The 26,078-nt window shown below is 40.4% G+C and overlaps 2 protein-coding genes across 3 annotated transcripts; one reads left to right on the top strand and one right to left on the bottom strand.

The window, feature by feature from the left end:
• Positions 1-643: 643 nt before the first annotated feature.
• On the bottom strand, positions 644-15,491 carry THOP1 (thimet oligopeptidase 1). The gene is made up of 13 exons (XM_053465224.1): positions 15,362-15,491; positions 14,673-14,873; positions 14,074-14,222; positions 13,657-13,764; positions 10,515-10,617; positions 6,594-6,754; positions 4,634-4,769; positions 2,933-3,299; positions 2,406-2,607; positions 2,139-2,325; positions 1,888-2,016; positions 1,230-1,366; positions 644-1,094 (listed from the first exon to the last, which is right to left on the bottom strand). Exons 1-13 carry the CDS (start codon positions 15,372-15,374, stop codon positions 936-938), a joined length of 2,052 nt encoding a protein of 683 aa, XP_053321199.1. The 5' UTR covers positions 15,375-15,491; the 3' UTR covers positions 644-935.
• Positions 15,492-15,783: 292 nt separating this feature from the next.
• On the top strand, positions 15,784-25,972 carry SGTA (small glutamine rich tetratricopeptide repeat co-chaperone alpha). 2 transcript variants are annotated; one of them, XM_053465214.1, is made up of 11 exons: positions 15,784-15,870; positions 16,967-17,110; positions 18,529-18,632; positions 23,120-23,198; positions 23,346-23,445; positions 23,564-23,668; positions 23,763-23,898; positions 23,982-24,044; positions 24,253-24,290; positions 24,533-24,646; positions 25,546-25,972. In XM_053465214.1, exons 2-11 carry the CDS (start codon positions 17,011-17,013, stop codon positions 25,658-25,660), a joined length of 954 nt encoding a protein of 317 aa, XP_053321189.1. In that variant the 5' UTR covers positions 15,784-15,870; positions 16,967-17,010; the 3' UTR covers positions 25,661-25,972. The 2 variants fall into 2 exon arrangements, with proteins under 2 accessions (XP_053321189.1, XP_053321182.1); XM_053465207.1 differs by having other exon boundaries at positions 15,812-15,860.
• The last annotated feature ends 106 nt before the right edge of the window (positions 25,973-26,078 follow it).

Raw genomic sequence — 26,078 nt, 5'->3', positions numbered from 1 at the left:
TGAAATCTTGTGCTGGCATGCTAAAAAGATACCACACGATAAGGAAAAGTCCCTACCAGTAAATTATGCCAAGCTTGCATCATAAAGTACTGTTTTTGCCTGATTATAAGACGACTCCCCAAAATTATTAAATCAGAAAAAAAAGCTTGAACATAAGAAAGTTTTACTAGTAAATATTAATTCACACGTAAACTATTTTTTTCATATTTAATAAAAACTGATCGAGAAAAATGCATTTCTTGTTTTTATTTCCTTTTATTTGCCAGCCTGCCCCTCAGTTATTCACATCTGCCCCAGGCTTGCCACTCTGCCCCCCAATGCTAGCGAGGCAGCCAGTGGACATCTGCGCGATGTGCACAGACAACCTCTGCTGCAGCCCTAGACTTCTGCCGGGAGGAGGTGCCAGGCAGCAGCGGAGGTTGCACAATGCAGACGTCCACAGGCTACCAGAGAGGAGCATCCAGGTCCCCTGCAGCGCAGCGGGGGATCTGGATCTTAGTCTTATAGTCAGAACTCTATTTGAGGTCAGATTACAAAACAACCTCGAATATAAGACGAGGGGTATTTTTCAGTGAGTGTTTGCTCTTATAGTCGAGCAAATCCGGTAATTAAAACATTTCAAGAACAAATTAATCCACCATCGTTTATGTCCCAAAGTGCCTCAAATATAAAGGAATTAATTTTATTTGCGAATCTGCAATTTAGATTTTTACATCATCTGTCATTTTTAAGCTTGAGCAAACGGCAGTTAAAAACATCATATATGAATTCCTCAACAATTCGCTCTAATGATAATAGTTTGATCGTAAACAGAATACTACAAATAAGGTAGTGAAGTTTTAACCGTTTTTTTTTTTTTTTTTTTTAACAGTTCAATGTTTTGCTCTTGTGGGAGACAGGCACCAGGCTTGGATTAGGTCTGATGGGTCACTGCCTCAGCAGGCATTAGGTACAGGACAGGTCAGGTCAATCAATCCCTTGCTTTGAAGGAATGCGTCCTGCTTCGGGTCACGACCAAGGAAGTTACGGAGCATTTCAATGGCATCTAGTGATCCCCCTGGTTTAAGAATGAAGTTCCTATAATCTGCACCCACCTGAAAAAAAAAAAAACTAATTAAATCTATCTATCCTCTATCTTGGTGCATGGGTCCTTGTCCATTTTTAGAAGAAACAGTGTGTAAACAAACTGTATACACATTAGTCTGAAGATATCTTAACAGTTTACTCACCTTTCTGCTCATGATTCCTTCCTGCTTGAATCGTGCATGGAACATATCCATAGAATAAACTTCACTCCACAAGTATCCATAATACTGTGCATCGTACCCTCCTGCAAGGTGTCCAAATGTAGCAGGCATGTTGGTACCTTAGAGAAAAAGAGGGTATAGAGTGATAAAATAAAAGACTGGTGTATGACAAAACAACACAGACAAGAGTTTAAGCCAAATTAGAAAAAAAGACTGCATTATCAACCGGCAGAAGTGCTTATAAACAAAATTGTGCGTGGTACTAATATGCAAATCGATATATTCCAAAAATATCGATTTGCTACCGCATTACAGCTTTTCTATAGTAAATCTTGACAAAGGAATAGATACAGCGAGTTAATGTTGCCAGAGTGCCTATAAAACTGTAACCTTTAGTAAGTAGAAGCCCATCCTTTTATCTCAGTGTATGTATGTAATTTTTTCTATACATTTCTGCATGGGCCTATTCATTCTACTTCGCTGCAGACTAAGATGACAATTTACAAATAAATATTAAATGATGATATATATTATCTTTCATTTTGCATCCTTGCTGCAGTTTAATTATTCATTTTTTGGTGTAAACCCTTATTATAAATATTCCCTAAATTAAGATAATTAGCTTGACACGAGCACTCACCAGGGGTAGCAGGGACTCCTAGAATATCCTGGGATAGCCGACTATATTCCTGAACAGCATCCACACCACTCTGTGTGTGCAAAGCTTGATCAATCTTTGCAAGGACAATCTGACGAAGATTCAGTAGGCCTACGCGGAAAAGAAAACACTGTGTTCATGTCTTTTTTTTGCCAATAAACTTAAGAATTAAGCATTTTTTGCAGCACAAATATAGATGCATTCTTCTCAAAGCATTCCAAGATTTCCCACACCTGTGTTGGCCAACCGAGATTTCATGAGCTTCTCTAAAGTCTCCTCAGGAATTGGACTGCCAGTCTTGTAGTGTTTCGACATTCGCTGTAGAGATTCTCTCTCCCACACCCAGTTCTCTAACATCTGGGAAGGTGCTTCGACAAAATCCCTTTCCACGTGTGTTCCGCTGAACATTACAAAGTCTGCCTACAAGACATACATCACTTTAAAGCAGCTGTTACTCCACACTCTTTGGACACCATTCAAAATAAACATGGCAGCACTACCTCAGAGCACAGCTGATGCATTACATGTCCAAATTCATGGAAGTAGGTTTCTACTTCATCATGCTGTAGAAGAGAGGGAGCGTCTTGGGTGGGTTTGGTGAAGTTAGCCACCATAGCAGCTACAGCAATCTGCCTAGTGCCATTTGGCAGGAGACATCCAGGCTGAAGTCCAAAGCAGGCTGCATGGGAATATTTACCTTCCCTAAAATAAAAAAAGAGCTTTAAATAGCAAGAGACAAACATTTATAAGACAAAGTTAGTTAAACTTTGCATTTGGCCCTATTTTTACGTATGAGACTACTTACACTACTGAGTTTGACGAAGTGTCATCGAGAAACATCAGTGAAAGTCAACTTTCACCATTGACAAGTGGAATGTACTCATTCAGGTCTGAAATCAGCTAACACAAGACAAACTGAAAACAGTTTGAACCCCCCACCCCCAGACATTAGCAGTCATTCATGAATGGAAATTAATTAATAAAAAAATAAATCCTGAAATATTTCACAAAGTGCAAAATCTCTTACCTGGGATACAAGTCCAGGTAGAACATGCCGATGAGGTGTCCCGTTTCTGCATCTCGGACAGAAAACAAAGACACGTCTTCATGCCAAACAGGAGCACCTTTGACTGGTTCAAAGGTCAGGCCCAGCAACTCCTGGTAGATGTCCAACAAGCCAGATGTAACCACTTCCATTGGAAAGTATTCCTTGAGGAGATTCTGATCTACACTATAAGTAGTTTCTTCCACCTGGTTCATATAGTAGCGCATGTCCCAAGCATTGATCTTATTATCGAAGTCCAGTCCTCGCTTCTCACATTCCTTCTTTTTCAGTTCCAATATGATCATCCTCTCCTGCTCTCCCAAGGGTTTCAGTTTTTTTGATAGTTCATCTTGAAGGGAAAAATGAGAAGTAGACAATTTTCAATGTCACATATTTCATGAAAAATGCCTGCCCTACAATATACATTTTCATTTTTTGATAAGAGAAAACCTTAACATTTGTGATATAATTCTCATAGTTAATCACTCAAAAATCGATACACATAATAACACGACCTTAAGGTTGCCCTGTATGTTTGTGGTGAGGTTTTGCGTTGTTCTTCCGTCATACGTTGCCCATGTGAGTTTGAAAATTAACCAAGGGATTATGTGATTATGTTCTTAACAGAAAACGCAACCTCAAAAAGAAAAAGTCTCATGAATAAATATTGTTTTTATGTGTAATATATATATATATATATTGTGACATTCATGTAGGATTGGTGGTGGAAGGGAGGTATGTTTCTCCTAGATTCCTTCCCTATGTGAAGTAACACCGGTGATTAATTTGGGTGAATGGGAGGGTGGATATAAAAGGGAAGCGAGGAGGGCAGATAGCTCTCTGCCTGAGGACACAGAAAGCCTGTCTGTGGGAGAGACATGCGAGTAAAGTTTGCTGGACGTATTGTGTTAAGTTGGCAGAGAGAAGCTATCCAGCTGGTAGTGAGGGACATCCCTTGTATAGTAAGTGCCGGACAGGCAAGGTATTTCTTTTGTTGCTGTATTATATTTCTTTTGGCTTTGCAACCTTTCTAATAAACCTGACCCTGTGTCAGATTGCACGAACTTACTGCTGTTTGCCTGGTTTGAATGAAGACGGGCACTTGTCCCTTGACCTCAGCGAGGGGCGATCCCTGACCTCTCTCACAATAAAATATATATATATATATATATATATATATATATATATATATATATATATATATACACATACATACATACATATATACACATACATACATACATATATACACATACATACATACATACATACATAAACACAACATGAAATTAGCCACTGCAATTTAAACCTGGAATTTAAGATCTACGCATGCAAGGTGAGTTCCTAATACGTATACGTCTTATTTTAATCTATGAACACCATTACACAGGTACATTACCAGTTAGAAAACATGACATAGTGGAACACTGCTGAAGCAAAGCTGAATGATGAGAGTTGGAATTGGATATTATCTACCTTTTGTCTTTTGTTAGAGTGGCTAGATGGTACTTACAAGCTTTTCAGGATTTCACAATTGCAAAGAATGGGCATTCATGTTCACTGATCTTAGAGATTCTATTCATTTGTGTGACGTACAGGTATAGTACAATACTGGGGGATATTAACACCATTAGGAACATCATATTTTTTTTATGTCCACATTACATGGAATAAAGTCCTTACCCAAGAAATTTAAGACAGTCTTGCTGTTCTTTGCCATGTTCATCTCTAGAATAAAGTCTGCGTGTGTGTCAAAACCCAGTAGACTGCTTTTCTCTTCTCTCAATTTTACCAATTCCTGCAGGATCTTGCAGTTTTCCTGCAGCAGACAGAAGACCATAGGTACAAATGTTAAGACACGTGTTTTAGCTGTCACTTGTGAAAATTCGAATCGTTGTCACAGCATTACAGTACTTTTAACAAAATATTTCACATTACAGCAATGGAGTGCATCACACCCAGGGCCGGCCGAAGACTTAACGCCGCCTGGGGCGAAGTTTAAAACGACGCCCACACCCCCCCCGCCGACGCCGGCGAAGTTTAAAACGCCGCCCCCCCCCCCGCCGACGCCAGGGGGGGGCATTTTAAACTTCGCCGACGCCATAAATACCCCCCCCCGGTACTTACCTTTAAACAGTCCTGCGGCGAGTCTCCCTGCTCTGCCACGGTGCCGGCTTGTAATGCTGAGCGCCGGAAATTGACGTCACTTCCGGCGCTCTGCATTACAAGCCGGCACCGGGACCGAACAGGGAGACTCGCCGCTGAGGAGAGAGAGAGAGAGAGAGGCGCCGAGCGGGTAAGCGAAAACCACTCGGTGCCCCTCTCTCTCTCTCTCCTCCGCTTCAAAAAAAAAAAAAAGCGCCTGGGGTGGCAAAGTGCCGCCCCTTCTAAAGTGCCGCCTGGGGCAATTGCCCCAGTCTGCCCCATTATAGGGCCGGCCCTGATCACACCCATGTTTTAACGGCTCTTTTGAATTCTTTACTAGTTACTGTCAAGTTACCGATGTTTAAATGGCCAGTACATCGTTGCCAAGCCATATTAAAAATGATAAGCAGGACATTAACGTATGTAACACATCCAATTAGCAGAAAGAGGAAGCGGTGTGGTTTTTCTTTTTGGATTGCTCCTTCAGTGGCTTTCAAATAACAATATACATATACATAAGTTATATATACAGTTATTTTGTGGGTTTAGGCAGCCTCAGTTGCCTCTCTCACTTCATGTTATCAGACAGACTCCATGATGTTGAGATCAGGGCTCTGTAGGGGCCATACCATCACTTCCAAGACTCCTTAATCTTTAAACTGAAGGCACTTCTTAATGACTTTGGGTGTAGATTGGGAGTCATTGTCATGCTGCAGAATACATTTGGGGGCACTTAGAGGCGGCCATGATGGATATTTTTCTGTCTGTAATTCTCAGTAAATTATTCTGAGCAAATCTCCAATTGCAGAAATGCAGCCTCAAACCTTCATTGATGACCACTGCAACCACTCATTCTTGTACCGCTCTCCAGCCCTTTGGCAAACAAACTGCCTTACAGCCAAGTATTTCAAACTTTGACTCATCAGTCCAGAGCAAATGCTGCCATTTGTCTGACCCCCAGTTCCTGTGTTTTCATGAATGGTTGAGTTGCTTGGTCTTGTTTCCATGTCATAGGTATAGCTTTTTAGCCACAGGTCTTCCATGAAGTCCACGGTTAATGCGTGTCCCAGGGTCCCGCTGTTTTCTGTCAATGTTGAGCTGCCGGACATCTTCAGACAGTGAAGGGAGGTAAGCATGAAGTGTCTATCATCTGCTGCACTAAGTTTTCAGTCTTGCCATGGTGTATAACTTGACATTAAGTGGTCTTCAGGAACATCATTTTGTTAGTGAATTTAGCTGTTCCTCACCCGGTTTTATTCCTTCTACACAGTTGCTTCGGTTTCAGTTAATGATTGGGTTTTCACCTACATATTAAATTGATGCTCATTATGCCTAACTATGCCTACAAAATCCCTGACTTTGCGCAAGTGTATCTACAAGAATTGATGCCGTTTAAGGCAAAAGGGTAGTCACACCAAATATCGATTAGATTTAGATTTTTCTTCCGTTCCCTTCTGTTGAAAGCATTCTTATATAAAAATAAAAAATGTAAACCAACCTCTTTACAACGAGAGTTGAAAGCAGCCTCCACCTTTCTCCTGGTTTCTGCATTAAAACACTTTTTCATTACAGGAAAGTAATGAGGATACTTTAAGGTCACCTTTAATTTCCCATCCTCTGCTTTTTCTAAGCAGTTGAGAAAATCCTCAGGGAGCCCGCCTGCAAAGAAAAAAAAGGGAGAAAGCTATGAATAGACTCCTGGAGGACTTAAAAAGATACATAATTAGTACAATAGGAAAAGGAGGAAAAGACAGAGGGGTTTATTAATTGAAGGAGTTGGCAACAATGGCAGTTTGAACGCTCTTACTTAACCGCGCATTATTAGAGACAAACCACACTGAATCTCTGCTGCATAGTTGAGGGCAAATCCCTTGGAAAAATGTTTTAGTATAAAATACAGTGCTGTAGGTTGGAATCGACAAAAACATGGTTTTGGCTCACAATGTTTTTACATATATTAATACACACGCACATGAATGAAAGAAAGAGCACGCCGGGGATTTATTGTTTTATTCTCCCAAAATGGCATCACAGAAGAACACCTTTAAGCGAGAGGACCGTGAAGGCACAAAAACTGGTGATAACCATAATTTGGAACTGTGCACCATATTATTCATTGACCAGATAACAGTTTATTCGATTTAAAGCTGTTAAAAATAATAGTTTTCCTTTTTAAATGGCGTGTTTTGGTTTTTATTTTTAACTTAATGACCTGAACGGCACCCTTTCTCACTGGCGGGACCGGAGGGGCTCCATCAGCTATAAAGTGCAACTGATGGCCTGGAATTATCAATTCTGTATTATATCATTTTTGTTACTTTTTAACCATTTCCTTGTTTGGTCCTCACAAGTATTTACCCCTTAAATGCCACAATTTCAAAATCTGAAAGGATGGTAAAAGTGAGACCACCACAATCATTTTGAAAACCTATTTTTAATCCGATACTAGGAACCAAAAAAAAAAGTAAGACACAAAAACTTGATGGGCGTACCGCTTTAAACCCATGTGATTTCTGCACCATGCAGGCATAGCTCATCCCTTTGTGTAGGATACATATGACTCTTCATAGTTAATAGTTATGAAATGCCACTTTACCATACATTCTATAGTGCCATTCCCAGTGAGCTTCTCCTGCAAAGCCTGAGGGAGCCCTGTATCGTTTTAGTTAATGCTGAGATTTCTTTGAAAGTGCTCTTACTAGTTTAACTGTGCATTATACAGGGCCAGCACAAAACACATCAGATTAAACCCCAGATAATATTATAATGAAAGATTGAGTGTGGAAAGATTGATTGTGAACAGATTTCAGATCACTTTAACCCCTTCGAGACAAAGGCTGATTTTACTTTTTGTACCCTTTGTGACAATGGCCTTTTTAACATTTCTGCGCTGCTTGTGTTTAGGTGTAATTTTCTTCTTTCCCGTTTACTGAACCCACACACATTAGATATTGTTTTTTTCAGGACAAGAAGGGCTTTCTTTAGATGACATTGTTTTGATTGTATCATATTATTTACTATTAAAAAAATTATAAAATATGGTGAAAAATTTAGAAAAAAATGACTGTTTCTAACTTTTAGTTGAAAAATCTTTTACTCATCTATAAAAGGTAATGAAAAAACCCGCTAAATAGATTCTACTATTTGTCCTGAGTTTAGAAATACCCAATGTTTTTATGTTTTTTTGCTTTTTTCTACCCATTATGGGGCAATAAGTACAGGTAGCGTTTTGCTATTTCAAAGCCATTTTTTCCAAATCTGGTAATTCTTCCCCCCATGTGCCATTTCGGGTATCTTTGAACCCGGCCAATGCAATTTACCCCATCAAGTCATATATTTTTGAAAACTAGACAGCCCAGGGTATTCCAAATGCTAGTATTTTAACTCTTTCCATGCACCATATCTACCACCAGTCTTTGTCAAACTTTATGGTAGTCATTTTTTTGCATTTGTTTTGTCATACACATTTTACTTCAGGTATGAATTAAAATGTTCTCGTTTATGTCACTATCACAAAACACCCCAATATGTGTTCAGCAACATCTCCTGAGCGCAGCGATACCCCACATGAATGATTTTGCCTGGCTGTTTGGGGGCAAAAGGGCCACATTTGGGGCATGCGCACTTTTCAATGTTGAACTTTGGCATTTGGGGATCCACTGCCCATGCCCTATTTGGTACATCTTTGAGCCGGGCCATTTCAGTGTGCCCAATAAACCCATATATTTTTGAAAACTAGACACCCCAGGGTATTTCAAATGCTAGTATTTTAACTCTTTCCATGCACCATATCTACCACCAGTCTTTGTCAAACTTTGTGGTAGTCATTTGTTTGCATTTGGTTTTCCACACACATTTTAATTCAGGTATGAATTAAAATGTTCTCGTATATGTCACTATCACAAAACACCCCAATATGTGTTCAGCAACATCTCCTGAGTACAGCGATACCTCACATGAATGATTTTGCCTGGCTGTTTTGGGGCAAAAGGGCCACATTTGGGGCATGCGCTTTTTTCAATGTTGAACTTTGGCATTTGGGATCCACTGCCCATGCCCTATTTGGTACATCTTTGAGCCGGGCCATTTCAGTGTGCCCAACAAAACCATATATTTTTCAAAACTAGACACCACAGGGTATTTTAAATGCTGGTATTTAACTCTTTGCATGCACACATTTTACCACCAGCATTTTTTCAAAGTTTGCAGTAATATTTTTGTGTGTGTATTTTTCCCACACACACCTACTTTATGTATGAATTTACAGCTCCTGGTATATGCCGCTGTCACACGACACCCCATAATGTGTTCAGCAACATCTCCTGAGTGCAGTGATACCCCACATGCATGGGTGTGTCATTTTTTGGGGGAACTAAAAGGCCACATTTGGTACGTGTGCATTTTTCTAATTGGAAATTAGATGTGTGGCCATCCTTCCCCCCGTGTTAATTGGGACGTTGTTGAACCTGGCCCATTCAATTTACCCCATCAAATCATACATTTTTTAAAAGTAGACACCCCACGGGCATTTAATATGCCAGTATTTTAACTCTTTCCATGCGAGAATTGTTTTAAGCTAATATGCTAATTTTAGGACTTGCTCACAAAAATATATTTTTAATATATATATTTTTTTTTTATTATTATTTTTTTTTAAAAAAAAAGTAACATTTTTTTCCAACTTGGAGGTTCCCCTGATAGTGACATCAGTGGGAAATGATTTTTACATTTTACTGTTTTTTTACTATTTTTTTCTAATTATTATTAATTTTATTTTATTTTTTAATTTATTTTTACTAATCACACTGTGATTAGAAAGCTGGGCTCCATTGACTTGCATGGTGAATGCAGTACCTGTATTCAACCTGCAAGTGGAGCCAAAGTTCTCTAGATGGTCTGGACCATCTAGCAAACTTTTAAAATTTGTGGTTCCTGTTACAGGACGGCGGCCATCTTCCTTGATGGCGAAGATTGCCGGCAGCTGCGGCTGTGACCGCTCTCCGGAGCGGTCACAGCCCATCAAAAGGTTAGTGTTTGGTGTCGCTGGATGCCTCCTGATCGAGGCATTCCAGCGACACCATTTAAGTTTAGGAGGCGATCGTCGATCGCCTCCTAAACGCTTTTAAAACGGGCGTCCGCCGCCATACAAAGTATGGCGGATGTTGACGCCCCGTGGAGGGGCCAGAGATGGCCCCTTCGTGCCGATCGCGGCGTTGCTGAATGCCTCGAGGTCGAGGCATTCAGCAACGCTTTTTGGGTGCAGAAAGCGATAGTAGATCGCTTTCTGCACCCGTTTAAAGACGTGCCGGTCCTGGCACGTCAATTGTCGTAAAGCACATGCTTTTCCGTGCCGTGCCAGGACCGGCAATTGTCATTAAGGGGTTAAGGACTGTGGCTGAGAAAACATCTTACAACTTACCCAGCTCTTCCTTGGAGAAAGTAAGAAACGTGACATCTTCGTTTAAGTTCTTACTGAAGTCGATGGACAGGTTACTTATCTGCTTCTTGATGTCCTTTATTTTCTAAGAGAGAGGGGGGAAAACATTTAATTTTACACTAGTTTGAGATGGATTTTAACCAAGCAATGATTAATTATAGCATATATTAGAGCAGTAGTTAGCAGGAAGCAAAAAAGTCCTCTCTCAATGTGTAGCCCCAGAAACCTTTGTGAATTATTACAAGCTCAGCATCAGAACAAACTAGTACATGTTAGCTTTTCTCAGTATATAACTGGCAGACGTAGTTTTGGAATTCATTCTGTTCTACCCAGGACATCCCCAGAACCTGCAAAGTGTGGACGTGTCAGAAGAAAGGAGGCACCCTTCCCTTAGAAGAGTAAATGTGGTTGATGGTTGCCACCAGCCAACATGCAACAGTCCTTTCCAATGACTTCCAGAATAGTCAGCATACAAACATAACACCCTAACTAAACAATGAAAACAGTATTCCTCCATCTTTTTTGGAAAGGGATAAAAAAAATAAAAAATAAAAAATAAAAAAAAACCGTATGTAACCACATTCTCTTTGTTGACATGGAAGACTGAAACAAGCTTGGGCAGGAAAACAAAAGGTATGGTAAGTAGTAACATCTTAACCTCATAGAAGACTAGAAGGTGAGTTTTTTGGAACAATACTGGCACTTCTAATAAAAAAAAATGCATGTGAGCAATTCCACATGACAGAATACTTAAAGTGCAACAGTTAATCTGTCAGCACATGAAAAAGGGAGCATTAAGTTGTACATAGGTACCAGATCTCAGAAGAGAGACTGGAGACATAACACACCTTGGAAGAACTGATAAATCAGACAACAATATCTTATATTGAAGGCAACATCCTAAGGGTAGAAACCTACTAAAGAGGCATTCTGTTTTGGCTATAGGGAATTGAACCTTGTTGGATGCCAGAGAAGTAGGAGCAAAGTGGCCATTAACTTTGTAAAAATCCTGGACGCCGTGTCCAGTTCAACCAGTAAAGCCTGGAACTGGCAGTCAAGGTTGCCCATTGCAAACCTAATAAAGTGCTCCTGATGGGGATGTGCAGCTACATCTACTTCAGATTTTGCATGGAGTAAAGCATAGTCTGCAGTGATTCCTTCCTGAAACTCAGGATAGATACCGATGGATTCAGGGTCTTCAAGTCCAGAACTTTGCAGAACCCACCAATTTTCTTGGAAAGCAAAAACAAATTACAATATAAAGCTTCAAAATGCCGGTAGTGATATGACAACAGCTGTAGATTCTAAATAAAGCTACAGAGAGTTTGGGCTAGGCTGGAATGCAAGGCAGAACAGACAGGAGAAATGAGCCCATTTGGTCACTTGGAAACAGATGTCTGTGTAATCGAAGCTTTCTACGTTGTTCTCCTTGTTCAGGAATGTTAGCAGGAATGGCCTGCAAAGTGAGGTCAGGCTGTTTAAAGTATTAAGCTCTTGGAGCCTTTACAGGTCTTCCATATCCTACAAGCCTCAAGGACCACTGCAAGACACTGCACAGGCACCAAAAAAAAAAAAGGTTAAAAGACACTGTGCACAAGAGTGTCAGTCGTGTCAGATGGCACAAGGGCCACACCAGAGAGAGATCCTAGCAGTAATGCAGTAACCCATATGATCACTGGTAGCCATTCAAAATGGCTTCCGGTACAGAAAAGATGGGAGCTGCTAAGACTAGAAGTGTGAAATACATGGAGGGAAGCAAAGAAGAGCAGGCTTACAATGTAGGAGGTTGCCAGTAAGGATACAGTAAAGGCAAATACCCTTGTGTCAGTGGGATCCAGCGTCTGATCTAGTACTTGTGGCTTATTCTCAGCCAATTGAAGAGCTGGAAAATTTTGGAATACAATCCCATCACCATAATTCAAATGCCTTAATGACCTATTCACTCATGCTGATGCAGACACGCTGAACACTCTCAGCCACACAGCCTATTAAGACCCACAGCATGCACGCAAAGAAAGTTCTCCCACTGATTTTCGGTCACTGTTCGGGTGCTTCAAGCTTTGTTACCTGCCTAAAAAGATTAGGCAACAACTTTAATATGCATTTGCTAGAGAATGCCTAGGACACTGGAGTATCCCTTTAAGTGAATGGGGTGAGCAATGCATTTCTATTCCATGCACTAAAAGCTCTATGATTTCCCGATTAGGCAGATGGAAAGATAGATTCAAGCCATATAAGCTTGCAATATTATGTTTGTAAACAACTTTATTTACAAATCCTACAGCTGTCGTATTGCCTTACTCTGCATCCATTTTATAAAGTTGGGAAAGCAGCGACTCGTTTACCTGGAAGTCACTGGCTCCATTCCCTCTCTGATGATGCTGCTGTCTTACGGGTCACAGGTCAGCTATTGATTTCTGCGGCTACAAACCACAGTGAAATTTCTAAGTTTGCTGGTAGGCCAGTCCAGAACTGAACCAGCAATGACCTCTATCGAGGTAAACTACAATGTAAAGGCTTTACTGTGGAGGTTACAGGGGCTTTTCAGCCATCATATGCACATTCACGGTAGCTACTGGTCCTTTTCATTTTCGTGCAATTCCTTTTGCAATGCATGGGTGGTGGATTTTGTAGAATTTCCCCAAAAGGTATTTGTCCCTTTCTCCACCCCCCAGCTAAATGGCCTGCAGGTGATGCTTTTGGCCAAATACAACTCTCTGCACCTCCAGCACTGGCTTTTCGTAGACCCCAGTGAGCATATATAACACCCTTCCATTGTTTTCAATAGGAGTACTATCCTGCTGCAGCAGTCAGTTAGTGGCAAAAAGTTTCAGATCGTGGAGGAAGAATGCAGCTTTTGAAGCATGGCTGTAATTTCTGTCAGGTGTCATTCATTTTCACGCAAGGCGTTTTATAGTAAGCACAGAGTTCTTTAGCATGCATTCTTCTAAATTGTGTCAGGAACATTAGACTACCTTTTTAGCTCTCTTGTAAGAATGGTCACTAGATGGGGCTACTAGAGCACAATCTAAGTGAGCACGATGTAAAAATAAAAAAATACAAAATATTTATCAAGTGGAATTATATTCTCAGAGAAGGGAGGAGCAACAGTAGTATTTCTTACCTGCTGCATCTCTTGGGAGAGGTTCAAGCCGTTTCGCTGGCCTAGTTTGATAAGTCGTTCTAAAAATCTTTTAGCCTCAGGTTTCAAGGAGTCAGGAGGTAAAATCGACTGAAACCAAGAGAGAAGTATTTTCAACCAATTATGACAATCACTATGTATGCAAATATATTTATTCACACTCAATTGAAAAATGCAACATTTTAGCTCCATGTATTGCCTCTTGCATCCACAAAGTCACCAGATACAAAATATTATAAAACCACAAATTAGATGTTTACAACAAAACCAGGGACCACATTTTGATTCTCTTAGCCTTTCTTTGTAAAACAACGCTTGCGGTGTTGAAAACAAGCACTGTCGATCAAGGTGGAAAACATTAGAAAAGCAGAACAATATTGGCGTTGCCCTGCCACTCACCTGTAGGTGCTCAATTCTTCGATACACATCTTCCCTCATGCTCCTTTCTACATCGAACTCGGACAGCCTCTTATCAGCCTCAGTGCTGGCTGTACGGATATCCTTACAGGGGGAAACATGCTGAAGAAAATCAAGCATGCTCCTCTGGACTGGAATTTAAAAAAAAACAAACAAAAAAAAAACAGAGAAATATACTGTAGGTAACATGAGGACACAGCAGCAATTCTACTTATCACAAGATATACAGAATAAAAGCCATTCCCCTATGGATTCAACATTAATCCCTCCAACTATAACACAATGACAGAATTTCCCAGAGCCACAATACCGTTCAGTAAGCGGTCAGCTGTCTGTACAAATGCTGAGTTCACGGTTCTCTCTGTATACCTTCTATGCTTATTAAAAAGCTTTTAGCGGCTTGGAGGAATAGAATTAAATAAAAACATTTTTTTAAAAAAGACACAGGAACTTTCCACCGGACTCCTTTACTCTACCAGACTTTTCCTATTAAATATTTAAAATGTCGCATTTCATGTATATTTTTTTCATCTGTGGGGTACATAGTATTTCTATGTGAAAAATAGATATCTTTTGGTCACCTGTGTACATTACTTCTACATCAGCCAAAGCCTTCAAAGTGTTTTCGTAAGTAACACTGCTCATCTCTAGTGATCCCACATCATCATAGACGCACTTGGTTTGCGCAATGAGCTCAGTGGTCATTGTTTGGACCTGCTCTGGAGTTAGGTCCCACCGAAGGTGGTTTTCCTCATTCTTGCCCTGGGACTCCATCATGTGTCCTGCGGAATATGAAGGTTAATCTATCAGCATCTATTTTAAAAGAGCTATTATTGCGGTCCGACGCTCACATATGAAATGGAAAAATTAAACAGCCACTGCGCAATACCTTTCCCTTAGGACAATACTACTTTGGTCCCCATTGACAGCAATAACCTCTTGTTCGCTTCTCACCGATACAGCAACTAAACAGTTAATCCAAGATAGTCTGGAAAACATCCTATTTGCTATACTTTAATAAAATCTACTACAACTGGCAGCTTAAAATGTTATAAAGGAGACAATAGTGCATATTTTAGGTACAATAGTTATGAATACAGAAAGCTTTCTAGACAATACTTTAATGAAAAAAGGGGTAATTTAATTTTATTTCACTAATCAACTCTGCTTGGATATTCTAGACAGGCTCATCTACGTCGCACGCTCTATTATTAGCATTCATTTAAACCACCTCCACGTAAACATGTCATTTTGCCTTTCTCTCCGGTACCTGTTGGCGCCATGTGATGACGTGAGTCTTCCTGGTCTAGTACTGTCTCTCTTTCTGGCTACCGGCGCCGGGTAATTGAGCCTCGCGGTGCACTATGGGAAAGGGGAGGAGAAATTGGGAGGTTATGGGTGGGGCCGTATTGATTGTGGGTGGGGGTTTGGTATGCAGAACTTTAAAAGTATAAGTGCAGATAGATGGAGTGGTAACTGATATCCAGTAACCCGCAGTGTTTCACATACAAAACTAAGGAATATTCTATTAGTCTTTGTATATGACGATCGTTAGTATACCGGCTAGTAGCCGTGCTTCATCCCCGCCTTAGCTGGGCATAATGTGTATGAATGCTGTCACATGAGTATCGCGAGCGATACCAGAGATCCCATAGTCCACCAATCCTAGCCCTCCTGGTATACACATCACTTCCGCCATTAGTGCTGACAGCCGATTCCGCTTCCGGCTGCTGGAATTGTGTTGTCGCATGTGCGCAGTGCAGTGCAAGGTGAGTTTGAGTGTGTGTGCTTGTGTAGTGGGGCGTAAGTGTGTTCTTTACGCTGTATAGGATACAATTTCTAGCGGCACGTATGTAGCTGTATATGCGAGGTGGTGTGGGTTCCATTGCGCGTAGCGATGTGATTTTAGTTTAAAGGCTGTCATTAGGGTTTCACTAAGAGACCTGATAACGTATGGATGGGTGAGAGGGCAAACCGAAAGCCCATCAGAGGCTTCCGGCTGCCCGTTTTGCTGTGCTTATCCATACTTTGCTGTATTATAATCCAAAAATACCTCTATACTGGATGACCTTTATCGCACTTAATTGACACACACACACACACACACACACACACACACACACACACACACACACACACACCTACCTTTGTACTACTACTTCTATCACTACTATTATTATATCTACAGTGAAATTGCTGTATTATTCTAACAATTGCTTAATATAGGTTATGGTGTAGACAAACAACTATGTATGGAGAAGAGATATATGAATTTGTATTCTCCATTAGACTTGTGTTTGATATTATCATAGACATCCCAGCAAAAGTTATGTAAAGCCAAAGGAGAAGTCGAGAACTTTCATCGTACAGCTATTAGAAATTAAGCTAAAATTAAAAAAAAAAAAGTCAAGCCACCTAAAAGAAACCCCATACATATAAGAACTTGTGCACACATTTTTTTGTTCCTCTTCCTGTAGCTAGAAATACAAGTGTGATCTTTTTGAACCTCAGTTGTATTTTTTTTGTCATAATCAAGTGTGTGTAAACAATAAAACAAATGTTTCTGTATTATTAAAGATTACCTTGAACAAGTTCTATACAGATATGAGCCCCTAATCTAAAAAAAATAAATTAATTCTGCTAGTATAATCTTAGCAGGATCTGGAGCACAGGTATGTGATTTAAGATAGACTGTACATGTTTTGCTCTAAGTTTGGCTATACTTGGATTCTTCTCCATCTTCCTTTCATGTTAAGCTAAACTGCTCAAATGCCGGGCTTATAAAGCAAAGGGTTAGGAGGGGGCATTCATAATATATTACTTATCTGTTCGCATTGCATCATTTCTTTAGCTTTTTTTTGTTTGTTTTTAACAGATTTGCATACACTGCTGTTTTGAATTGAAGGACTCGCACACACAATGGAAGACAAGAAGTGTTTGGCATTTTCCATCATCCAGTATTTACATGACCAGTTACAGAATGGAGGGCTTTCCTCAGATGCGCAAGAGAGCTTAGAAGGTTGGGGTTTTGCTCTTTGGTTTATGGCACATCATTTTCTGGGGCTCTGTTCTGTATTCTCCAAAAATGTATTAATTATTCATCAGTTTAATGGTTTCTTTTAAATTGCCTTAGACAGTTAAACCAATTCACCAGAATGTCCTTAGCTGTAACTCGTGTGGGACTGACGGCTTATCTGTCAAGTTTAAGGGTTATCTGTCAAGTTTAAGTTAGTTTGTATTAAAATTGCTATCATGTTCCTTAGACATTCAACTCAAAACCAAGGTCTTATAAATATGGGTACATCATAGAACATGTGTTCTATGTGTACAGTGAGGTGTAGATGGCAGATATTCCTGTAGTAAATTTGTACGTTGTGACCATAGGATAAATCAGTGGCTTCTGGATGTTTCAAAGGCCTACAGAGGTAATTCCTGTGCTGAAATTCATCCACAGACTTGCCTCCACCATTTCAACCAAATTGTCGCCAACGTTGTTCTGTCTTGTGTACTAGACTGCTACTTGGGTCTCAACTGACCCTTTATACTTGCAATCCATGCTCCTGGGTGCCTCAAAAGAACCATGAGGCATTAAAATGCACACTCAAGTTCATTAGCACTCCCATTGAAGTCATACATGTGATTGGCTGCTGCTTCTCTCATTAGTTTTGATGGAAACTCGGCTTGGATTGGCTAGAGTACCAAGGATGGACAAGAAGCATACAGAGGTATGCTCTCTGCTTTCAGTAGAGGCATCTGGGGAGGAGTCTCATTGCACTGATTTGCATGTAATAAAGCATACTGGAGGCCATACAAAATAGTCCAATATACATTTAAAAAGGAAGTCCCACAGACAAAATATTTTCCCTTAGAAAAACTAGTTTATCAAATTGTGTTCATATAAACTGCAGACCTAGAGGTTACAATTTGTTGTCAGGTGACTTTCCATGTACGAGCTCCACTTTTTGTGCTAGAACTAGAAAAATGAAGTAAAACAGCACAATATTTTGATACTATTAATAAAAAATGTCAGTAGTTTCCATTTAACATGAGCTTGAGTGCTCCTTTTAAATTCACGTTTCTCATCTCTGTATACTTTGATTATAAAAAGTACACACACATGCCCCACACACAGAAAAACTTGTTTGCCTTTTGGATGTAGTCCATTAGGTTGTGAAACATCCTGGAGACAATATCCTGTTATTTATTTGGTTTGCTGAACTATCTTGAGTACTTCAATGAGAAAATGGCACGTGATGTATTCATTTTACTATACAAAGACGCTGTTGGGAGAATGCGCTCTTTTTCATAGCAAGATACTTAAATAAAAGAAGCATTTCCAGAAAAAAATGGAGGTACCATTCTGAATGTTTGATGATATTCCATCTCTTCCCTTTTTTGCCTCATGGAGAAGTTGATTGTGTACTCTGATTTCCACAGTTGCAATCCAGTGCTTGGAGACTGCGTTTGAAGTTTCTATTGAGGACCAGAGTTTGGCTGTGTCTGAGACGCTCCCGGAATTATTTGCAGCAGCTACTAAACGGGTATAGTGATATTGACCTTGTATCTCCTTTCAAATGTCTGCTAGGTTTGAGCCAGATGAATGCTGATCACTGCTGGAGGGCCACCTGTTGGTTACCGATATTAGTTAGTCTTGTATCCCTCACCATAGTTTTTAAATACACGGTGTTAAACTAAACCAAAGCTTTTGCTAGATGTGCAGTACTTTTTAAATGTTTGTTTTCCTTTTTGGAAATTAACCCCTTCAATCCCAGGGGTTTTTGGTACCTCAAAGCCCAGAGCAATTTTGCCATTTTTGGGGTATGTCGGTTTAGCGATTATTCTCTGTTCCTGTGAATAGTGTACCCATATAAACTATATATCGTTTTTTCAAGGAGAGATAGAGCTTTCGTTTGATACCATAGTTGGATGATTAGCTGGAAATTTAGAATGAGAAATTTAGTAAAAACTAGCGAAGATTAGAAAATTAAACTAATTTTTTTTTACATTTTCCCTCTGAATCCTCACAAAATTAGGTAAAGTGATGGAAAATCCCCTCCAAGTTTATTAATTCAGGTGTCCTGATTTCAGAAATACCTAATTTATATAGATTTTCCAGACTTTCCCAGCACCAGGGAGCGTTCTATTAGGTGTACAATTTTGTATAATATTTATGCCTATGGCTTAACGGGTTTGGGGGTTGTGAACGGGGGCAGGAGGGTTATACTGGCTAGATGTTATGCTAGGGCAATGGGAAGTAAGGTTTTTTAATAATTTTTTTATTATCTTTTTTTATATATATTTTTTAATTTTTTTTTTATTTTAATTTTTTTACATTTTTTTTTATTTTTTATATATTATTTTTACACAGTAATGGTTAGAGGTCCTCCTAGGGACCTCCTGAACATGCCAGTGATGTCACAATGACATCACAGCCCACATTATAATTTTTTTTGTATTATTTATATTAATATTTTAATGATTTTTTTAATATTATTTTTTAAATGACTAACTTTTTTTTTTTTTTTTCAGCTTTTCACTTACAGGACGGGAGGGGGAGTGAGAGAGATGGTTTCTCACTCCCCTCCCCGCGATCCCCCTGCACCGATCACACTGTGATCTCTATGCAGGTCCTCACAGACCTGCATAGAGATCGCAGCGTCTCTGTGCCTCATCGGAGGGCAGGATATCCCCGCAGGGGATATCCTGTCCTCCGATGACCTTCCGGGTTACGTCAGCAGTGACATAACCCGGAAGGGAATGCCCGATCGCGCGATCGGGCACTTTCAACCGTAACAGCTTACCGGCTTTCATGCCGGAAGCTGTTACGGGAGATCGGGCAGCAGAAAGCCGGCAATGCCGGCTTCTGCTGCCAGGGGGGAGTCCAGGCTGTCAAACGACAGCCTGGTCTCCCGTGCAGCGGCAGGGATGTGTCCCTGATGCTGCACGAAAGGCTGGACGTACCGGGACGTCCATAGGGGTTTCTTTGTGGGCATTTTTTGGACGTCCCGGTACGTCTATAGGGGAACTAAGGGGTTAATGGGTGGATTCTGCTGAGTCTCCCCATATGTATTTGCCCCTTCCCCTGCCCATCAGCTAAATACCATGCAGGAGGCGTCTTTGGATGAACGCCTCTCCCTGCACATACTACACTCTCCTCTGCCTCTGGTCAGCACCAGTGCTGTATGCATTTGTGGAAAGTACTGCTGTCGATATCAATGGAAGCAGTCAATCGGTGACAATAACAGTTGGACCATAGAGGACAGCTTTTCATTTTTTATTTTTTCTGTTTTAGAAGAATGCATACTAAAGTGCTTACAGAATATGCCTTCAGCTATAGTTGGGGCATCTTACCATTTATCTAAATATGTTTTGTTGAAGAGGCGGTTTGTTTCCTTTGTTTATTCTATAGTGAGGACATGATAGGTGCCACTAAGACACCTCTGTGGAGCTAAGGTTTTACAAAAATCATATTGCTATCAATGTCTACATAGTAAAAAATATATATATATATATATATATATATATATAACAAAAAAAGGCTGACATGGATTAGAGCCCTGCGTGGGCGATTGTTTTCCACATCCCGCTGAATTTGTGACTGCTCCCGCAACATGTGTGTTCCACTCCCGCAGCATATGTGTCCAATCCCGCCCGCTCCCGCAAACATTCTTTCCCTCATTCACAGATACTCCTTCTTTCCCTCATTCACAGATACTCATTCTTTCCCTCATTCACAGATACTCATTCATCCCTCAATCATGCATACTCATTCATACAAACTCCCCCTACCTGAACGGCAGGTTTCCCGTGCACTTCTGCAAGGCTGCCTTCGCGTTGCTGGCACACAGCGTCTCTTCTCTTGTCCCGCCCAGGGGAAGCAGGAACGGAGCAGAGTCATGTGACGTGACATAAATTCATGTGACTCCGCTGGGTTCCTGGATGGAACAAGAGAAGAGACTGTTAGGAGCAATGCAAAGGCAGCCTTGCAGGATTACTGGGACCCACAGGCAATGTTCCATCTAATTTTTCTTAGTTGGTGTGCGCAGAAAATTTCAGTTGTGCAAAAAGTTTCACAGAGCAAAAAAATTTTTGCACAATATCCGCGCCACATAAATTTTCACAAAAAATATAATTTTTTTCTTATTTTGGGAAAAACTGTTGTGCGCACAATTTTTGGACATGTGCGCTCTCTAAAAAAGCTATGTGCGCGTGCGCACAAGCGCACAGCTTAGAGGGAACACTGCCCACAGGTACATGGAACACCCGAAAAAATGCCCGCATCCGCGATCCAGTCCTCTAACCTGCATCTCTGCATGTAACTATATTGTTTGATTCACAGATGGTATTAGTATGTTTATAGCAATGAAATTGATTTTTTAATGCATATCTCTTCCCACCCTTAAATTCAAGCATCTTTCGATTTACTCTTAGGAGGTAGTATCATCGTGTCTATTCACAAAACTTTGAGTTGCAACGTACTGGTTAAGCATGGTCAATCATGCCTTTTATGCAGGAGAGACATTATCCGTTCAATACGTAGTGAGATTGAGGTTTGTTGAATGTAATTGTAAAGACTGCCACTGTTCAATACACTATGTTTTACAGTTCGGTAAACGTGTTGTGTTTAAACATTTAAAAATGATATATAATGCAGGGCTTGACAAATTTGTTGTGAATCTAGGAGCCAGCTAAAAAAGTTAGGAGCCAGGATTTTTTTTTTAAACTAACAGTTGGTCAGGAGTGATCTGATCATTATCAACCCGCTTACTAAAATCACAGCATTTGACCTGGAAGCACCCTGGACTTTCAGGTCAGTACTGGTTTTTGTTGGTTTTTTTTATTATTATTTATTTATTTATTTTTTTAACACTTTCAATGCTGATGTTCCATTGGAGCACAGCATTGACTGATATTTAGTCCCCACAAGCTTGTGGGGACAAATGTTAACCTCTGCAATGCCACGAATGTATTATACTTAATTGTGGAATTGAAGGGGTTAACGCTGCACTGTCGCTCTCAGGGAGCAATCAGGCAGCAGAGGGGTGTTGGGGCTGGTCTCTCCACACTTATGTGGAGACCTAAGAACCCTCTCCCCCTGTCCCTGAAGCTGCCTCTGGCAGCTGGGAAGCAATTGCTGGTCTATAGACCAGCCATTCCAGGGGGAGTCTCTGATGACTGCTGTAGGCTTCCATGCCTACAGGAATCATCAAAGGGCTTGTGGGGGCTCGTTTTTGCTGTTGCTGCTCTGCCTGGGCTTCCAGGCAGACCACCAGCAGCAGAGCCCCGTACAAAACGGGAATTAACCCCTAAAATGCCACGGCATTGAAGGGGTTAACGCTGCACTTTCGCTCTCATGGAGCGATCAGGCAGCAGGGGGATGTTGTGTCAGGTCCCCACACTTGTGTGGGGACCCAATCAACACTCAACCCCCTTTCTTGAAGCTGCCTGTGGCAGCTGAAAACGCGATTGCAGGTTTTCATGCAATCGCAGTTTCAGCCTACAGAATCACTCCGTGGGAGTTATCTTAGGCTCAGGGGCGGGCTCGGAGTGGCTGTGCTGTCTTCCCAGACTCCTGGGCAGACAGCAGCAGTGCCCCCCGCGATCACAGGCTGACAAACACCTAGGCGCCTGGGATTTGTCGAGCCCTGATATAATGTGTGTGGGTCTTGTTAAAACTACCTCGAATAGTGTTTAGCCACTGGCTTGATAGTGGTAGCATAGCTTGAACCAGATCACAGCACTGGTTTGCTGACCTGAGGACAAGCAAAAGTGATCTCGCTTGATGTGGATAGTCCTGACGCTGTTGACTAGATTTATGAAGGTGGTGGAAGGAGAGGGTGAACAACAGGATATGAAACTAATCATTATGCTAGATATTTGGCTGCAAAATTAATTTGCTAAATTTTTAAACCAGATAACAAAACTTTTACACTGATTTAAAAATGAAGACCAAATGGTTGTTTTAGTAAATTGCTTTAACAACGCTGAAATCTGTGTAGGTAATTTTTTATTGTTGGTTGTCTTGTAGGAGTCCTCTGAAGTAAATCCCGCTGGTTCTTCTGTGTCTGAGGAGGATATAGCAGAAGCTGAGAGGCTGAAGACAGAAGGTAACATCTGTGTGCAGACACTAAAATAGGGGTCACATTAAAGCTCACCGGTTCTTTATGTAAAACATAATGCACATTGGGTTATGTCTTTCTGCTCGAGACAGAGAACCGTTGACACTTTTTGTAAGTATCTGTCTCCTTTTTCAGGCAATGAACAGATGAAAGTAGAAAATTTTGAAAGTGCTATCTCCTACTACACAAGAGCTCTGGAACTTAACCCCAAAAATGCAGTTTACTTCTGCAACAGGTAAGTGAAGAATAATCTTGTTCTGTGAGTAGTTGTCGATTTTGAGATTTTAATAGCATTTATAAAGCAATGCATTACATATTTTGAACTTTATTCATTAGTATTCTATATTTTCCAGGGCTGCAGCTTACAGTAAGTTGGGAAACTATGCTGGGGCAGTGCGGGACTGTGAAGAAGCTATTGGAATTGACCCCAGTTACAGTAAAGCCTATGGCAGGATGGGGTATGTGAGACTTTTTTCTTCCATTAGTGTTACCCAGCAATACCCGTGCATTGTCTCTGAGGCTGTTGGTTTATTTTTCTTTATTCCATATTAGGCTTGCTCTTGCCAGTTTGAACAAACATGCAGAAGCTGTTGGCTTTTACAAAAGAGCCCTGGAACTAGATCCAGACAATGACTCGTACAAATCCAATCTTAAGATTGCTGAACAGAAGATGGAGGTTCCCAGCCCCGTGAGTGTTTCCTTCTAAGTGAAGACCTAGGTGGTGACTTCAGTGTATGTGACGTTAAACCTATATTCTTTTTTTTCTTATAGATGTCTGCTCCTGGAGGGTTTGATCTTGCTGGGTTGCTGAATAATCCCGGATTTATGAGCATGGTAATTATCTTGTTACTGGGATGATATATCAAGCGTGATTCTAGTGCAAAGTGATATTGTTGCAAGGAGCAGGAACGTTTGTTTGTGACTGAGAGTACTATTGCCAATTTGCACGTGTATCGCTAGCGATCTATTAGCATGCACTATATCCTACATTGCTTTTGTATTAAAATCCTTTTTTGTAATTGTTTCACTTTGTTTTGTTTAGGCTTCGAACCTCATGAACAATCCTCAGGTGCAACAGTTGTAAGTTTCATTCAACATTTCTTTTGATATTGTTTTTCTTTTTTTAATAAAACAAAACAAAACCCTACACTTTTTAAGTTGAAGTCAAAAAGAGATGCAGCCAATAACCAAAATAAAATAAAAATGCAATATCAATGTACTTAATAAGACAAATATATTTTTTTGAGCAATGCCTGATTAACTAAATTTGATACTTCTGTGTAATTTGTATTTATATATATATATTTTTTTCTTCTTAATAGAATGTCGGGAATGATCTCTGGCCCTCACAATCCCATGGCTGGGGCAGGGGCAGGGGCCGGGGCAGCTGCAACAGGGAACCCAAATCCTACTGACTTGGCTGGTCTTATACAAGCGTATGTATAACTTTGGGATCTTTACTATGCCAATCCACTTAGAGCAGTCTGCAAAATTTTAGGGCCAAATATCTAGCAAGTATTCAGAGCATAAAAAATACACATTTACCATGACCGGTACAACTCTGTTATGAGTTCACAACACACACACTCAATGGCCGAGGTATTTGCTGTGTTAGCAGTTTGCTGATGAGATCAGAAGAGTACTTTATGGATAATTTATCTGTCCCACATAGGTAAACTGTTTGGGCTTGGATGAATGGTTTTTCCAATTGTTTTTAATTGTTTATTTTTGTTTTTCCCCACTAAACACACCAATGCTGAATCAGTTATTGAATTTATATAAGAGTGCATGAAAGATGTGTTACTCTAAAATTGGTTTTATTAGACCTTTCATTTCTGTTGATGTTACATTAGTGTAAATAAAATAAAAAATCAAGGTCGATGCCTGGGTAAACAGAAGTAGGATCCAGGAAACACAAAGTTCTACATGGCCCGAAACAAACATAAAATTAAAAAACTATAGCAAACTCCCAGGGACCTAATCAAATGGAGACACACTCGTCTAACTGTATGTGCTGAAGGACATCCTGTGTGCAAGTGGCAGCGCAAAATCAAAATGATGGGATCTGAAGAAGGTAGAAAGTAACATAAAAAATGTAGGAGCATGAATATCCTTCTGCGTGTAAAACACAACTACTGGCCCTAAGTAGCTAGACCTTTACCTTCCCACCTCTAGTGATGGCATCACTGCTGGAGATGACATGCCAGGATGTCTTCATTTCACCTGTTTGCTCCATGATGCATCAGTGCTATTATTTATCTTTCTTCCAATTCTTAACTTGTGTCCGTAATTTTTATATATATATTTTTTTTTAATGAATATTTATATTTTGTAGAGGTCAGCAGTTTGCTCAGCAAATGCAGCAACAGAACCCAGAACTGATCGAACAGCTACGCAGTCAGATTAGAAGCCGGACTCCAAGTGCAAGTAACGATGAGCAGCATCAATGAGAAGTACCAGCACTCCGAAGGAGACTGTAATATTTCATTGGACGTGAGCAGGAAGTACTGTGTGACCACACCAGGACCCGTCTTCCTCTTAGTCTTGTTTGAACAGTGGCTGTTGACATACCGTGGTGGAAGAAAACCTTTTCTTGCAGTTACCTCATTTCCACTTGTTCACCACCATTTTTAAAAGGATCCATTAAGTGTCACTTACCACACTGTAGCACAAAGGGCTGATCTGCTATGAACATTTAGTCTTTTATGCTTCTGTTGCAGAATAAACCTGCAGTATGTTGGTGTCCTGCCTTTCTTCCCTCACGTCTCCTTGTCTGCATATTATTTATGGCTCAGCTTATGTTTTGATTTAGTGCCATTAAACAGTGTGCGTTCTTGGGTGTTTCAAAGTAATCAAAAAAATGCCCTT

This window comes from Spea bombifrons, chromosome 1 (assembly GCF_027358695.1).
Source record: "Spea bombifrons isolate aSpeBom1 chromosome 1, aSpeBom1.2.pri, whole genome shotgun sequence".
Classification (NCBI taxonomy): Eukaryota; Metazoa; Chordata; class Amphibia; order Anura; family Pelobatidae; genus Spea; species Spea bombifrons.
This window is presented reverse-complemented; position numbering and strand designations above follow the sequence as displayed.